Source organism: Musca autumnalis, unplaced genomic scaffold (genome assembly GCF_047663935.1).
Source record: "Musca autumnalis isolate F117 unplaced genomic scaffold, ASM4766393v1 scaffold_2, whole genome shotgun sequence".
In the NCBI taxonomy this organism is placed as follows: Eukaryota; Metazoa; Arthropoda; class Insecta; order Diptera; family Muscidae; genus Musca; species Musca autumnalis.
In genome coordinates this window covers 65,605,185-65,621,851 of record NW_027411755.1, presented here as the reverse complement: position 1 = coordinate 65,621,851, position 16,667 = coordinate 65,605,185, and the positions used below count along the sequence as shown (strand labels likewise).

Sequence of the window (16,667 nt, the reverse complement as noted above, 5' to 3'; positions counted from 1 at the left end):
CTAATAGTCAACATTTTTAAATAAATAAAATATTGTGTAATGAAAACTAGAATATTGCCTCTGAATGTAGTCTTATAAACACTAGATTTACATATGACACCTACTGTATATGCAACTCAAATATTTCTTTATTTGGTATTTTTTTTTTTTTTCTTAAATAAAAACATGCCTGTTATATTTAATTTTCATTGTATCCAAGTGCCAAAATCGCTACACAATTAGAAACATCTTAGTTCGAATAACCATTGCTATCGCTTAAAATAAATGCTCACACTTCTCACATGATCACAACATACGATTTGCAGCAAAAACAATGAGCTCGGGGGACCACCAGCAGAGAGATAATGCTGTACAAATTTTCTAAGCTAATTATTTAATAAATATATGATTTGTTGCGTGTGCTTGAATTTGATGATAATAGCTCATTGGTACAGTTTGAGGTCATATTTAAATCTTCTCGCAATAGATTAGGTGAATTTTGACGAAATTGTAGCAAAATGACAATGTATGTAACAACGTTCGCCGCTATCTGTAAGGGAAGAAGAACAACTAATTAGTTTTTTTTCTATTAAAACTGACAACTTACCGCCATAACAAATTTCAAATTGAGTGTGAAATATGCATTAGCACTTATCCGTATGGGGTTGTGTAAGATTTGCATAATAAATGATTGCAATAGGGAATTGTAGTCCATCGTGTGGGAATTGAAGCGGTTCGAAGATGTCCTTAGGAGACTTTTTAGTGAAATCAAAATTAAATTGCACTGAAATAAAAAAGAGCAAAATATTTACAGGATAAAAGGCCGTTCAGTAAAAGCGAAATGGTTCAAATGAAAGAACAAACGAACAAATCTAGGTTGGTCATTTAAGAGGAGACTTTTTTTTAGGAAACCTAAACCAAATTCAAATAAAAATCGAAACGATATTACATATGTGGCCGGGGTAGCCTTGAGTTAGACGAGGGCTAGTAGATAAGTCTCTGGTCTAGGCAAAACCACTTATTACCAGGCCTCATTACATGACATGTTTTAGCTTAAAAATATTCAGTACTGGTTTGTTGTTTAAACGACTTGAAAAAAAAAACAACATTTTGCAAAAAATGGAATTTTCTTCTGAACATTTTTGTCCGATCGTTTTTCACAACTTTCACGGCAAGAGTGCATCGATAAAAATAAATAATTGTATGTCGATGAAGGACCATCTTATAGCACTGTGAAAAACTGGTTTAATGAATTTAATCGTGGCCGATGCTCGCCTAGAGACGCAGGTCGTGAAGGTCGTCCAAAAACGGCCGTTGTTCCAGAAAACAACTGATAATGTAAGATCGTAATGTGACATACTGCGAGATAGAGGCATCCTTGGACATTCCTTCCACCAGCATATATTCGATATTGCATGAACACCTGTCTGTCCCAGGGTTCGAGAGTGCCATAACACGGTGCTCTTGAATCAAATTTAAATGGAAGGTGCTTACACCTGGGAAGTTTTTGCGGATTCTGAAACTACAATGTTCACAGATGAAAAAAATCAAAAAAATCGCCAGAACGCTTTTTAAATAAAACGCGATTCAAGTTGACATTTTTAGGGGTGGTTTAGGTTTTTGCGATTTTGCTTGGAAACCGCAAGCCCTATCAAAATGGGAATAAAGAAAATGTTGTGGCTATCAAAATCCTCTACAAGATTGACCTTAATGATATTTTCGTAGGTTTTGCAACTTTTGAGATATAGAAGTTGAAATTGGGACAATTGAAATACAATTCAATTCTGTATCGTCTCGTTATAAAACAATGTCATGACTGCAATTTCCCAACTTAAACTTATATATCTAAAAAATGGTGCAACCTATGAAAAATTACATAAGCCAGTCTTGTAGAGAATTTTCACAGCTATAAGATTTTCTCAGGTCCCATGCCGATATGACTTGTCGTATTCAAGCAAAATCGCGAAAACCTAACAAAAAAAAAGAAAAAAAATAAAAATAAAAATGTAAACTGAACTTCTTTATCTCAAAACTTTTACAGCCTGAGAACAAATCATAAACGTCAATCCTGCAGAGAATTTTCACAGCTACAACATTTTCTTTAGCTCCATTTCGATTGGACTTGCGGTTTCCAAGCAAAATCGTGAAAACCTAAAAAACACCTAAAAATGTGAATTGAATTGACCGCGATTTATTTAAAAATACCTACAGCGATTTTTTCTTGTTTTTGGATTTTTCTCAGCTATGAACATTGCTGTTTCAGAATTCACAAAAACTTCCCCTGTGTAAGCGGTTTTCATTAAAAGTTAGTTAAGGCGCACCCTTCATGACATTGTTTTTGGGCGATACAGTCAGTGCATTGTCCCAATGTGAACTTCAATATCTAAAAATGGTAAAACCTACTAAAATACCGTAAAGGTCGGTCTTGTAGAGAATTTTCATAGCTACAACATTTTCTTCAGTCTTATTTTGATAGGACTTGCGGTTTCTAAGCAAAATCGTGAAAACCTAAATTTTGGTCTGACTTTCAAATTTCCACCAGCAAGTATATAACGAGCGACTGCAGCTGTTATGATGTCTTGGAATGTCCATTCTGAATTTTCTGAAACTGGGCCAATTAGCTAACTCATTACTGGGGAAAGTATGCCGTTCATAGCTGATGAAGTTTGGCGGTCTGCTGATTCAGTCAATTATAGGGAGATGGTCTGATCCAAGTGAAATAACGGGTTGCCAAGATACGTCAGCATTATTGGCAACCTTGCCTGGATTCAGTAGCGGGATCACACTTATAATTTTCTAGACTTCGGGCACGATGTGGGTGTCTGGCGACGGGTTGAGTGTATCCATGGTGATTTTGTCAGGACCAAACGCTTGGGATTATTTAGCGTTCCAAATGGTGACCATTGTAAATTACGGTGATAGCCTCTAGGTAAATAGAGATCTGATACGACGAAGAAAGTTTCTCATCGCCCTATCTTCTTTACAAAATGTCGAAAAAAAACTTGCGCAACACTTCGCAGAGCTAGAAAATGACTTAAACGTTGCCCAGAATTCATTTATTCCGGCTCCATTGTTGAAACTTTTCCAATGATATAGTCACCTGTTCCGCTTCACACTTGCTGCGAAGTTTAGATTCTTGGGTTGATCCCTTTCCCACAGATGAAGATGTGTCAATAGCCGGTTCTTTGCATTATGACATAATTTTTGGTTTTTAAAGATGGTATTACACGCAATGATGTCTGCTTGGACCCTAGGTCTTAACATCGGTGATGTCTTATTTGCAGGCCTCTATGCTGTCGTTACCATGGGACATGACGACACCATTTCTCCCCCGACAGCTTTAGGGTAATTTCGTCGACGTATTCACTATATTTGGCTTTGTAGACCCCAGCATCCTAACAGTTTATTGTTGATGTTGCGGATATCTTGCCTCGTGCGGGCCGCTACTACGAGATGTTTCGGCTTGATCGATGTATTCACCATTTTTGGTTTTGCAGCCCCACCATCCTAACAGCTTCCTGTTGCTGTTGCTGATTGCTTGAGTCATTCAAACCAGTGACTCATGTCAACTTTGCTTTCCGATAAGTTGGTTGCCGGCATAGAGAGAGGGATTTACTCAATTGGGGGAGGAGAAGAGAGTTCCTATTTCTTTCCTTCATTAACCTGACAATGGCGTTTTGCTTGGTGAGTGAGACTTTTTTATCGCCCGGTCCGATGTCGATTCTCAGTCCTTTGTGGCATATCTAGTGTTAGTCCCCTGATTCTGGGGTCACTGGGGTTGGACCCACGAAACTCATCACTCTAACTCGCTAGTCCCGCTGCCTCTGTTGGGAAATTGAGTCTCACTTTGGAAATTTGACCATCAGATATAAAAAGGGCGGCTGTAGCAGCGATTTTATCTGCTACCCGAACATCAGAAGGGTTGGCCAATTTTTTGTAGTGGTGATAGATAAACTCTCTGAAACTAGTCAGTTGACTGGATTTAGTAGGAGGACTACACTGATCAGTTTCCAGACTTCGGGCACGATGTTGGTGACTAGCGTCAGGTTGAGAACTTTGATAAGGTACTGAAATCCAGGTTGTTTTAATATAACCATGGAGAATCCGCGTTCATTTAGCGTTCTAAATGGCGTCCATTGTAAATTGTGATGGTTCCTCCTTGTCAGGAAGATATCTAATGTGACGTAGTACTTTTTTCTTTGCCCCGTTACTACTGGGGTGCTCCATAAATTGTCGATTAAAATAACTTGCGCATATGTTCGAATCAATCGGCGTAACGTCACCAAATGTGACTGCCGTTATATTTTCCTTCTTCCCAGCATTCGTTAACCGACAATTCACTTATTACGCATCCATTTTATTATTATTTTTTTATTATTTTTTCAGGTGAACTGCTGCTTATGCTCACCGACCAACCTGTTTAATTCTAGTATCAGCTTTTTGGGGTTACGCCTCTGCTGGGAAATTTGATCTCACTTCGGGTATTCAACCAGAAGGGATATAGGGAGCGAATGGCTACCCCGTGGTGGGGTAGTTCTTTGAAGCGGTTGTTGACTGACTCTATGAAATTAGACGAATTAGTTTCGGTCATAATTGATTAAAGTGCGCCGTTTAGAGCTGATCAAGTCTGACTCAAGAAAGGTGACACAATAATTATGTCTGGTGAACTGCGACACTCTCCGGGGGAACGTATAGCTTAGCCAGTGACAAACTCTTCTGGTCATTACCTAGGACCGAATACCTCAACTCAGGATAAACATTAATGTCTCCCAAGACCAGTCGGTTATGAGCTTCCAAAAGAGGGCTAATGTTGTGCCTATAACTTGGAATACAGCTAGTTATCGGTGGGATGTATACGTTAAGAACCTATACCTCGGCAGTTTACACCTGATTGCTAACGCCGTACTTTTAATGTACGGGTCATTGGAGACAGCTCGAGCGAGATAGGTCTGTATTAAACAGACTGGTACAGTGGGAAAGATGGTCCCCACTTCCACATCTGGTGCGATCCTGCCTCAGTAGTTATAATCATCACAACACTGTAATCCGCTATTGTTGTGGTACTTGGTTTTCTGCACCGTTGCGAATATTATATTCTTCCAACTCATAAAGTATCAAAACGATATTCGGACTATCGATAGTTTGCAAGCTCTACTCACTGGGTGCTGTGTTCACGCAGCATGTAGCAACATACATAGTTCCTATCGTAGTGCCTCACATAGACGAGTCCAAAGCAATCCCTGAGATGTACTACTCCTGACATCTAATGCATCCAAGCGAAGTTTGAGTACATATTGATCCTGGGCTTTCCTCCGTTCCATATTTTGGGATATACTGCTCCCAATAGAGAGAAACGTCAGCAACTGGCCGGAACACGGATGTTGTGTTGTTTTGGGTCAATTCAGTGCCGAGAAACCCGACACCTTGGTAATAATTATCTATAACTAATTGTCTTGTCTGGAACAACTACCACGCAAAATTTAAGGAATACAACAAAACTACAAGGATCGCCAAACGTAACACCTGGAAGCTATTCTGCGAACAGGTGGATAGCGTTAACGACGTTTCGAAAATTAAGAAGTTTATGTCCAAAACCCATACACAGACCGAGCAAATGGTCGATGGAAATGGGAAAAGGACGGAAACAACAGAAGAAACTCTAGGCCTTCTGATGAAAACTCACTTTCCATCGAATACCACGGCCAGCACCGAGGCATCGATTGAGTCGGTTTACTCATCAGGAGATACACCAAAAATCGACAGCTCGATGGTCAAACAAGCCATCACGAGCTTTTCACCGAAAGTGGGTAACCTGAGGAACCAGTTTTCCTAAATAGGACAATAAAATTTCCCGCACAGTTAAATACCTAGGAGTAATTGTGGATAGGAAACTTAATTGGAAAGACCATATTCAAAAAAGGGTCGACAAGGCACAAAGATGTTGGTCAACATGTAGAAGGGCAATAGGCTCAAAATGGGATTTCAATCCTAGGATGACACACTGGCTATACAGCGGCGTAATTAGACCAATCTTAACATACGCGCCTATTGTATGGTGGACAGCTATGGACCAAAAAATGCAACGTGAAGATACTGCAAAAAGGCCAAAGAACATGTTGCCTAAGCATTAGCGGGGCAATGAGGACTACACCGACGAGGGCTCTAGAAACAATTTTGTTAATACACCCAATAGAAATTCAGGTAAGGTATGAGGCAGCCATCGCAGCTACAAGGCTAAAGTCGATGAGCGAGTGGATCAGTAGAGACCACCACACATACCACCAAAACGTACTAAAGGTCACAACGGGTGAATCTATAAACCAAATAGTATCAGACCGCATACCTGAAACTAGTGAAGTAGCTCTGTGTGAAGTTTCAATACCAGACAGAGACATGTGGATCGATGGAACTCTAGCACAGATTCCCGCTGGAAGCTGCGGGTTTACGGATGGGGCTGTGCTAGAGGGAAGAACCGGACTGGGTCTATATATAATGGAACCGGAAACGAAAATCTCCCTCCGACTGTCGGATCATAATACGATTCTTCAAGCGGAAGTCCGAGCGATAACAGAGTGTCTGAACTGGTTTGACACTCACACAAAGCCTACCACTGCGAACATCCTTACGGACAGCAAAGCAGCCATCACGGCTATAACGGCCAAGACAGTAAAATCTAGAACTGTCTTGGAATGCTTACAGTCTATTAACAACTACTCCCAACATGGTACGATAAACATTATATGGGTACCAGGGCACATTGGGATTAGGGGTAACGAAATAGCAAACTCCTTAGCAAAACAGGCAAGGGTGCAACCTACAGTCAGCATAGATAACGCCAAGCCCTTAAAGGCGACGCGCATAGAGCTAAAGGCATGGGCAAAAGATGCACATATATCCCTCTGGAATAGAGAAGACAAGGAAAAAAAAAACACAAAAATCTTATGGGGGAACCCAGACGAGGACAAAACAAAGGGACTACTTTTGCTAAGCAAAAAAGACATTAGTAGACTGACGGGTATCCTTACAGGACACCTGGGTCTACAAGCGCACCTGCACAAAATAGGTTGTGCAGGAAGCAGTGAAGGCAGAGCATGCAGAGAGGACGACGAAACGTTGGAACTCTACCTCTGTCACTACCAGGTCTTCACAAACCCGAGAAAACAGCTACTAGGGAGCGACATAATACAAGGACTCGATCACATCAGGACAATCGAGCTCAAAACATAAGGAGACTATGTCAACATGACAGAAATCTTAGACTAACGTCAATAGAATAATCAGGAATTTTAACTAATTCATACACAAAGTTTACAACCTCATCCTGATCGCAAATTAGAGCGCACAACAGGCCTACTTTATGGCTTAAGTGTATGTCCACACGGACATGTGGTGATCCTGCATCACCCCTCTTTTCAACGTAAACTAACCTAATTGTCTTATAGACCAAAATATGCATTTTCATTCAAATTAGTCTCATTATAACGAAGTTTCTGTGTAACGTATTAATTTGTTGCCCCCAACAGCTACGTTAGAAGGAGGTTTGGCTGTAGTTCGACTGAGAAGTTAAAATTCAATTTAAAACGGAAACCTTAGTAATTATTGTAAAAAAATATTTACCTGCTTCTCACACTGATCTCCCATATAACAGAGTCCAACAAACATTGTACACAGTGGCAGAAGAGTACCTCCGGTTATCATTAAATACTGCCTCCCATAATAATGCATAATGCTCAAGAGGGACCAATAGACATGTATGATTATATCCAAAACCACAACGGTTAATATCGCCACCAAAGATATACCAAATATTCGATTGTAGATTGAATGTAACAAATAAATCTGATCATAGACCAATTTGAAATTCGACAAATATTCATAAGATTCCAAATGGCCATAGTCTATATCAAGACAATAATAATTTTTCGCAATTTTACATGAAATCAGGGCATTCAACTTGCGATTTAGCAGTTCCAAATAATAACAAATATAATCCAAACCAATTAACATTTGTAGGCAACGGGTTCGTATAATTAGAACCGGAAGGATGGCATGCCAAAAATATCCATAATAGTGAATGAGCGATATTACCAACATTACAACAACCAGACTGCCATAGACAATGCCTATGAAGAGGCCATATTTACGTCTTTGACGTTGTCGCAGCGTATGCAAGCAGAGTTGTGTTTGTAGGTGTTGTTGCATTAACCATTGAACCCTTTGAATGCCTTCAATGAATTTATAATGCTGTGGATACGACAAAGCTGTTTCGGCAAGGACAACGAATATTACTGCCATTTGTATTACAAAAACAATAATGCTAACTAAATCCGATATTACTGTCGTATCTTCAAAGGGCATAAAGACCACACCGTACAAGGTTAGCAGCAAATTGAGAATAATTAACGCGGCTGTGTAAATTTGTTGCCAATGTAAAAGTTGATTGGGGCCACGTACATCTTCATAATGTTCATAATGGTTATGATAATTGGCATTCTCATATGGATGCGGATGATAGGTGTAAGGTGGTTGTTGGTGTGGACGTTGACGTACTCGTCGTCGTTGTTGATGATGTAGGTCCGCTTTTCTAGTATATGGCGCTAGGCCAAAAATTGCAAAGAATTTTAAAAATTTCAAATGTAATTCGTTAACCATGTTTACGTCCTTTATAAGCGTTTGGAGGTTAGATACTGGAGGAAAAATAGATTGGTTTTATTTTTTGTTGCAATATACTTTGTTGATTTACTTTGCGATATTGGATGAGTAATTTATGTGAATTATTTACATGTCAACCTTGATTTATTGTTGTAATATATTTTGCGAATACACTCAGAGATATTTGTAAGGGTGCTAGGCGAGTGCCACCGTGGTGTGGTGCATTGGTAATTACACCCGTCTTACACATTGTATGTCCCGTTTCGATTCTCAGGCTAAATACCAAATTTTAGCCATTTCGGATCAATAATTACGTTAAATCCTTCAAAATACCGAAAATCGGGAGTAACCGTTCTATGGGGTCGATATGAAGACGTGGACCTATACCGACAACTTTCTGGTGGAAAGTTTTATACTCCCGACGAAGACTAAGTTCCAAAAATTATAGCCATTTCGGTGGAATATTGAGGCCACAAACTTCATATTACCGAAAATCGGAAGGCACCGTTCTATGGGGGCTATATTTCAGGTGGAGAGTGTTATACTCCCGCGAAGACTAAATACCAATTTTCAGCCATTTCGGTGGGGAATTGAGGCCATTACTTACTTACTTAGCCAGCCCATTACAGAACATTTGTTCCAAAAGCCGAAAGAAAGATTCTCTCTGTTTGCTGCTTCGCTTTCTGGAATGCGCCTTTCTTCTCTTCATCCACTTGTTTGCTCCATCTAAGCTTAGGCCTTCCAATTCTGCGTTCACCGCCATGTGGCACGTATGTATACGCCTTTTTAGCGGGTTCATCATCGCTCATTCTTATGATGTGGGCTAGCCAACGCAATCATTGCATCTCGATACGTTTATCTACACTGATGTTGTTGTATAGCAGATAGAGCTCGTGGTTCATGCGACGTCGATAATCAACGTCAACGCAGATTGGCCCATAGATCTTTCGAAGAATTTTTCTCTCGAACACACCAAGCGCTGCCTTGTCTTCTTGCCCAAGTACCCAGACTTCGGAACCATACGTCAGCACGGGTAGTATCCGTGTTTTGTAAAGAGTTGTTTTTGTTTGACGAAATGTGGCTTTGTTCTTAAACTGCTTACTTAAGCCAAAGTAGCATCTGTAGGCCTATATAATTCTTCTTCTTATTTCACAACGGATGTTGTGTGTTGTATTTATGGCGCTGCCGAGGTAGACTACAACTACCTCAAAATTGTAGGTACCGACATTCACAGATGGTGGGAGATCTGTGAACGTATTACGCGTCGTTACCATCACCTTGGTTTTATCGCCCACTTTAGCCAGACCGACTTTAGCAGATTCCCTTTCTTCTTTTGCAAAGGTGTCAGTTACTGCCTTTGCCCATCGATCAATGTCATCGGCATAAGCAAGTAACATATGGCTGTTTGTGTATATTGTTCCACTTCTTTTGACCTTCGTGTCTTGTATGACCGTTTCCAGCAGGATATGGAAGAGATCACACGACAGGCCGACTCCTTGCCTGAAACCTCTTTTGATACTAAACTCTTCGGAGAGGTTCTTTCCTATTTGAACTGAGGATCGAGTATCAGTTAATGTCATCTTACAAAGCCGAATAAACTTTGCAGGAATACCAAAATCAGACACGGCTTGGAACACCTTTGAACGTATAGGGCTGTCGAAGGCTGCTTTATAATCGACAAAAAGATGGAAGGTGTCGATATGCATTTCTCGGGTCTTTTCCAGGATTTGCCGCAGGGTAAATATCTAGTCGATGGTGGACTCGCCAGGTCTAAAGCAGCATTGGTAAGGTTCAATTATTTCGTTGACCATGGGCTTTAGTCGTTCGCACAATATCCCTGACACTATCCTGTAGGCGATAGTCAGAAGACCTATGCCCCTATAGTTGGAGCATAAAGTCTTATCCCCCTTCTTGTGGACAGGGCACAGGATGCTCAGGTTCCAATCGTCGGGTACTCGTTCATCCTGCCAGATGGTGCTAACTAGCTGATGAATACACCTTATCAGCGTGTCGCCTCCGGATTTGAACAGCTCGGCTGGTAGGCCATCGGCTGCTGCTGCCTTATTATTCTTCAGCCGGTTTATTGATGTCTTTACCTCATCTTGGCAGGGCGGTATACATTCAATACCATCTTCTGGGATTGGATCTGTGGTATCTTCGTTGTCTTTGTTAGTATTGGATACCAGCAGTTTGGAAAAAATGTTCTTTCCATATCCGGAACACACTATCTGTATCAGTTACCAAATTTCCTTGCTTGTCTCTACAGGAGGATGTGCCTGTATCAAAGCTATCAGTTTAATGCTTCACTCTTTGGTAGAATTTTCGGACTTCATTCTGGCTCCTGTACATCTTTCGATCGATTTTTTTACACTCCCGCTTTTCCATTTCTCTCTTTTTCCTGCGGAAAAGACGTTTCTCCTCTCTCCTTTTCTCCCGATACCTCTCTCGTGCGCTTCGCGTTGCTATTGATTGTATAGTAGCCTTATATGGCGCATTTTTCTCTTCGGTAGCAGCACGACAGGGATGCCAACTGTTCCGAGGTAAAAATCGCTGCAGCCACATACGCACCATAGGTCGGTAGCGATTTTTACGTAAAAACAGCTGACATTCCTGCTTAAACAGTGGTTTTTGTACGTCAAAAATCACCACAAGTAGCGGGAAAACCACCAACTTGGCACCCCTGCAGCACGATGCCATGAGTTCCTTGGTGGAGTTCTCTAGTATCCAAGTATGGATTTTGCGGCTGTTTGCATGGAGTGGGCAATATTTTGTGCTGATATGTTATCGGGACGAGGAGTGCTTTCATTAAGCAATTGGGCTAGTTGAGTGGAATATGCTGCGGCTATCTGTTGTAATTGCAGCCTACCGATGTCCAACTTCCGTGTTGTGTCTGTTCGTGCTTTATTTGCAACGTTTAGACGGGTACGTGCCTTTGCTGCAACATGATGGCGTATGTTGGCTCCTCGGAACGATCGCACATCCAACACGCTCGATGAATGTCTTCCATCTATTACAACATGATCAATTTGATTTCTTGTTCTTTGATCTGGAGACAACCAGATGCCCTTATGAATTTTTTGCCGCTGCGGAGTCTATCAGCCTCATTCCATTGTTCGATGTTTCACTTTGGAGACTGAATTTCCCGACTGTTGGGCCAAAGATATTCTCCTTTCCAACTTTGGCATTAAATTCGCCTAGAAAAATTTTAATGTCATGGGCAGGGCAACGGTCATAAGTTTCTTCTAAGCGCTCGTAAAATATATCTTCGTTCTCTTCGTCCTTGTCTTGTAATCGAATTGTAGCGAATCTTTCATTCACTGGGGTGAAGCTGGAGACCAGATGTTTTAACCTCCGGAGTATTGAGGCCACGACCTTCAAAATACCGAAAATTGTAAGGGGCCGTTCAATGGAGTCTATTTAAAGACGTGGACATTTACCGACAACTTTCTTGGGGAAAGTTTTATACTCCCGACGAAGACTAAATGCCAAATTTCAGCGATTTTCTTGGGATATTGAGGCCATAACATTAAAACTACCGAAAATCGGAAGGTACCCTTCTATTAGGGCTATATGAAGACTTTGACCTATACCAACAATTCTATTTCGGAATGTTTTATACCCCCATCGATGACTAAATACGAAATTTCAGGCATTTCGGTGTGATATTGAGGCCACAACCTTCGAAATAACGACAATCGGGAGGTAAAGTTCCTCTGGTGTTATATGAAGGCGTGGACATACATTGATAATTCTCTTCTTGAAAATGTTGAACTCAATCGAAAGAAACCTTCAAGATAGCGAAAATTGGGAGGGGCCGTTATACAGGGGTTATACATCACCTATAGCTTGAAACTGTTCCAATTCCTGGAAATGTTAAGATCGAAGAAATTGTGCACTTTATAAGTCGAAATAATGTCATGGTCGTGGCGGTGCAGGAAACCAAGCTCAACAACAACTGCAGCTTACAGATTTGTGATGGTTACAACGTACCAGAAGTAGAGGTGGGGGCCTAGGCTTCCTGTTGCACCAGTCTGTTTAATATAGACCTATCACGCTCGAGCCTGGCTCTTATGACCCGAACATGGAATGTATTGGGGTAGCAGTCAGGTGTGGAACTGCCGAAGTAGAGTTGCCTAACGTACATATATATTCCGACGATAAATAGCTGTACTTCAGGTTGTGGGCCCAACATTAGTCCGCTTTTAGAAGGTCACTGGTCTTAGGTGACTTTAATGGCCATTATGAGTTGTGGAATTTGATCAGATAGACAGATTGACAGATCTACGTTTTCCAAACCGATTTTACTTTTGTCGCTCGTAGCAACGATTTTTGAAGCTTTACTCCTCCCCATAGTCAGAAATAGCTAACGAGTTGCCGATCATCAGTATGGGTTGTGTAAGCGGCACGGCATTAGAACAGAGCTGCACGCAATCTACCTAAACAAGCCGCGCGAAAAAACAGTGTTGGTGGGGCTTGAATTCCCCATTTGTATACCCTCAGCATTTATGCTATTTCTTTTATACGGGCAAAATGTGTAGCAACGCGTAGCGCACGAAAGAGTTATCGGGAGAAAAGGAGAGAAGAGAAACGTCTTTTCCACAGGAAGAAGAGGGAAATGGAAAAGCGGGAGTGTGAGAATGAATGAAGTCCGAAAGTTCTACCAAAGAGTGAAACATCAAACTGATGGCTTTGGTACAGGCACTTCCTCCTGTAGAGACCAGCAAGGTAATTTGGTAACTGATACAGATAGTGTACTCAGGATATGGAAAGAACATTTTTCCAAACTGTTGGTATCCCATAGTAGCGAAGACGGCGAATATGCCACAGATCCAATCCCAGAAGATGGTATTGAATTTATACCGCCCAGCCAAGATAAGGTAAAGACAGCAATAAACCGGCTGCAAAAATAAATAATAAGGCAGCAGGAGCCGATGGCTTGCCAGCGGAGCTGTACAAACCCGGAGGCGCCACGCTGATAAGGTGTTTTCATCAGCTAGTTAGCAACATCTGGCAGGAAGAACGAGTACCCGACGATTGAAACCTGAGCATCCTGTGCCCCGTCCACTAGAAAGGAGATAGGACTGTATGCCCTAGCTCTATTGCCTACAAGATAGTGTCAATCCTTGACACGACTAAAGCTAATTGTCAATGAAATAATTGGCAAATCCACCATTGACCGGATATTTACTCTGCCTCAAATCATAGAGGAGACCCAAGAGGTGCAGATCGATACCTACCACTTTTTGTCGATTATAAGGTAGCCTTCGACAGCCCCCTACGTTCAAAGGTATTCCAAGCCATATCTGAATTTGGCATCCCTGCAAAGCTCATTCGGCTTTGTAGAATGACATTAACTCATACTCGGTCCTAAGTTAAAATAAGAAAAATAACCTCTCCGAAGAGTTTAGTACCAAAAGAGGTTTCAGACAAGGAGTCGGCCTCTCGTGTGACTTATTCAACATTCTGCTGGAAAAGATTATACGAGATGCGAAGGTCAAAGGAGTGGAACAATATATACAAACAGCCATATGTTACTTGCTTATGCCAATGACATTGACAATCATGGATCGATCGGTAAAGGAAGTAACTGATACCAAAATCGAAAGGGAATCTGCTAAAGTGGGTCTGGCGGTAAACTGCGAGAGGACCAAGTTGATGGTGTCGACGCGCAATGCGTCCATAGAGATCGCACCAACTGTTGACGTTGGTTCCTATAATTTTGAGGTAGTAAAAGGCTTCGTTTACCTCGGCACCGCCGTAAACACAACAAACAACATCAGTTGTGAAATAAGAAGAAGAATTATATAGGCCAAAAGATGCTACTTTGGCTTAAGTGAGCAGTTTAAGAACAAAACCACATCTCGTCAAACAAAAATAACGCTTTACAAAACACTGATACTACCCGTGCTGATGTATGGTTCCGAAGCCTGGGTACTTGGGCAAGCAGACAAGATAGTGCTGTGTGTTTGAGAGAAAAATTCTTCGAAAGATCTATGGACCAATTTGCGAATAAACCATGAGCTGTATCTGCTGTACAACGACATCAGTATAGATAAACGTATCGAGATGCAACGATTGCGTTGGCTAGGCCCTATCATAAAAGTGAGCGATGATGAACCCGCTAAAAAAAGTATAAATACGTTCCACATGGCGGTGCACGTAGAATTGGAACTTACCAAGAATAGATGGCGCCAACAAGGGGATGAAGAGTGGACAAGACGCGGTATTCCAGAAAGCGAAGCACTAAACAGAGAGAATTGGAGATCTTTTCATCTAAACCGGGCTAAATCTACACATTTTTGAATTTATCACGCCTTTATCTCAGAAACGAATAGGAATTTGGCCTTGCTGTCTTTAGCAATATTGCAGCCCTAAACTAGTAGAACTTATCTTTTGAAAAACCACATAACAAAAACTCGATCTAGGGCATCAAAATCTATAAGATATAGAAAATTTTACATAATTGCCGAAATTCTGGTCAGTATCGGCTAAACTATTGGGAGTTGAACCAAGTAACCTTTTGCAAAAGTCTTCCAAATAAAGTTCTCAACAATTCTTTAGAACATTCTGAAACTGTAGAATGCTTACTTCATGTTGTTTCAGCGGTATTTTGCATCAAATCTTTTACAACACGTATTTCAAACACAGTTCACACCAACGGTTTATTCTCGCATTTCGGATTTCACTACATTATTGATATTTTTATTAAATCGTCGTAGAAAAATGTACTGAAAACAACAGGATAGAGGCATTTTACAACAATGACATGTTCTGAAGAGTAGTGTCCCAGCAAACCAAATGTCGGATATCCGACATGTCTGAACAATTTCGGAAGCAACGTCGTTCAGATTTCGATCCGATTTCTAAACGATTTTTCGGAGCGGAATTAGTTCAGATTTTGTACCGAATTCGTTCCGATTTCGGAACGAATGTCGGAAAGAAATTTCCTTTCCGAATTTGCCGAGGATTTTCTTCAGATTTCGTTACGAAATCGGATCGAAATCGATACGATGTCGCTCCGGCATTTCGTTCCGAAATTATGTCAACCACTTCATACAACTTTCGTTAAGATATCGTTACGATTTCGGATCCGATGTCGGACGTATCGTCCGAATTTTGTTCCGATTTCGTTACGATGTCGGTACTATTGGTTTGCTGGGGTATTACATTCCAAAAGAAAATATTCAGAAAAAATTAAAGGTTTTTGAGATACGGTGTGAAATGTATAAAAATTGTGGCATTTTTGCATATATTTTGAAATTTGAGGCAATAAATGTAGTTTTTCGAGTTCACTATTTCTCCAAATATTTTATTCTTGCCCTTACCTATAAATTTGCTTCAGAGGTCAGAAGAAGATTCGCATTGGTTTCAGAGATACAACCCCGAATTTCTTTAAAAACTCAATATTTAACCATGTTTAGAAGGGGCCATAAAATCCGAGCTGGACCTGACACAACAAAACCCAACTAGGGTTTCTTGTTGTTTGGGTCTGTACTTTCAAAAAATCCTCAGTTCGAATTGTTTGCACAAGATCACCTTAAAAATGTTGCACAGTGATATTAGAGGAAAATCCCAGATGAGGACAAAATAGGAAATCTGCTCCCCAACGTTTGGGGAACTACAAAATAAGAGTCCCAAACAAACCATGAACGGTGCTCTTAAAGCATCTTTAAATGGAAGGTGCTTACACCTGGGAAGTTTTTGCGGATTCTGAAACTAAAATTTTCATAGATGAGAAAAATTAAAAAAACCAAAACGAGTAAAAAAGTATCAGTCGGCTTTGCCGACAGATATATACCCTTAGCCTGTGTGAATTGAAACAATATCGAATATAGGGATTACGGATTTTATAGCATTTTTTGAAATTTGCGACAAAAAATATATTTGCTTTGAAGCTCAAAAGTGTTGCGGAGGATGTACTTTAAGGAATGGACCGATAGCCAGAAAGACAGACGGACGGACATAGCTAAATCGACTCCAAATTGTCTCAAACACATTTTGCCCAAACATACTTGGGGTCTAAAACATTTTGCCTG

General features: G+C 40.8%; 1 protein-coding gene across 1 annotated transcript; it reads right to left on the bottom strand.

Annotated features, from left to right (window-relative positions):
• Positions 1 to 86: 86 nt before the first annotated feature.
• On the bottom strand, positions 87 to 9,016 carry Gr39b (Gustatory receptor 39b). Its single transcript, XM_073967781.1, has 3 exons — positions 7,597 to 9,016; positions 587 to 763; positions 87 to 529 (listed from the first exon to the last, which is right to left on the bottom strand). Exons 1-3 carry the CDS (start codon positions 8,629 to 8,631, stop codon positions 374 to 376), a joined length of 1,368 nt encoding a protein of 455 aa, XP_073823882.1. The 5' UTR covers positions 8,632 to 9,016; the 3' UTR covers positions 87 to 373.
• Positions 9,017 to 16,667: the final 7,651 nt, after the last annotated feature.

Excerpts from the sequence above, each read along its gene's own strand:
- Gr39b (XM_073967781.1), bottom strand. The coding sequence starts at position 8,631 with ATGGTTAACGAATTACATTTGAAATTTTTAAAATTCTTTGCAATTTTT. Across the intron at positions 764-7,596 it reads GAGATCAGTGTGAGAAGCAG|TGCAATTTAATTTTGATTTC; the intron begins GTAAATATTTTT and ends TTTTTATTTCAG. Across the intron at positions 530-586 it reads ATTTGAAATTTGTTATGGCG|ATAGCGGCGAACGTTGTTAC; the intron begins GTAAGTTGTCAG and ends CTTCCCTTACAG.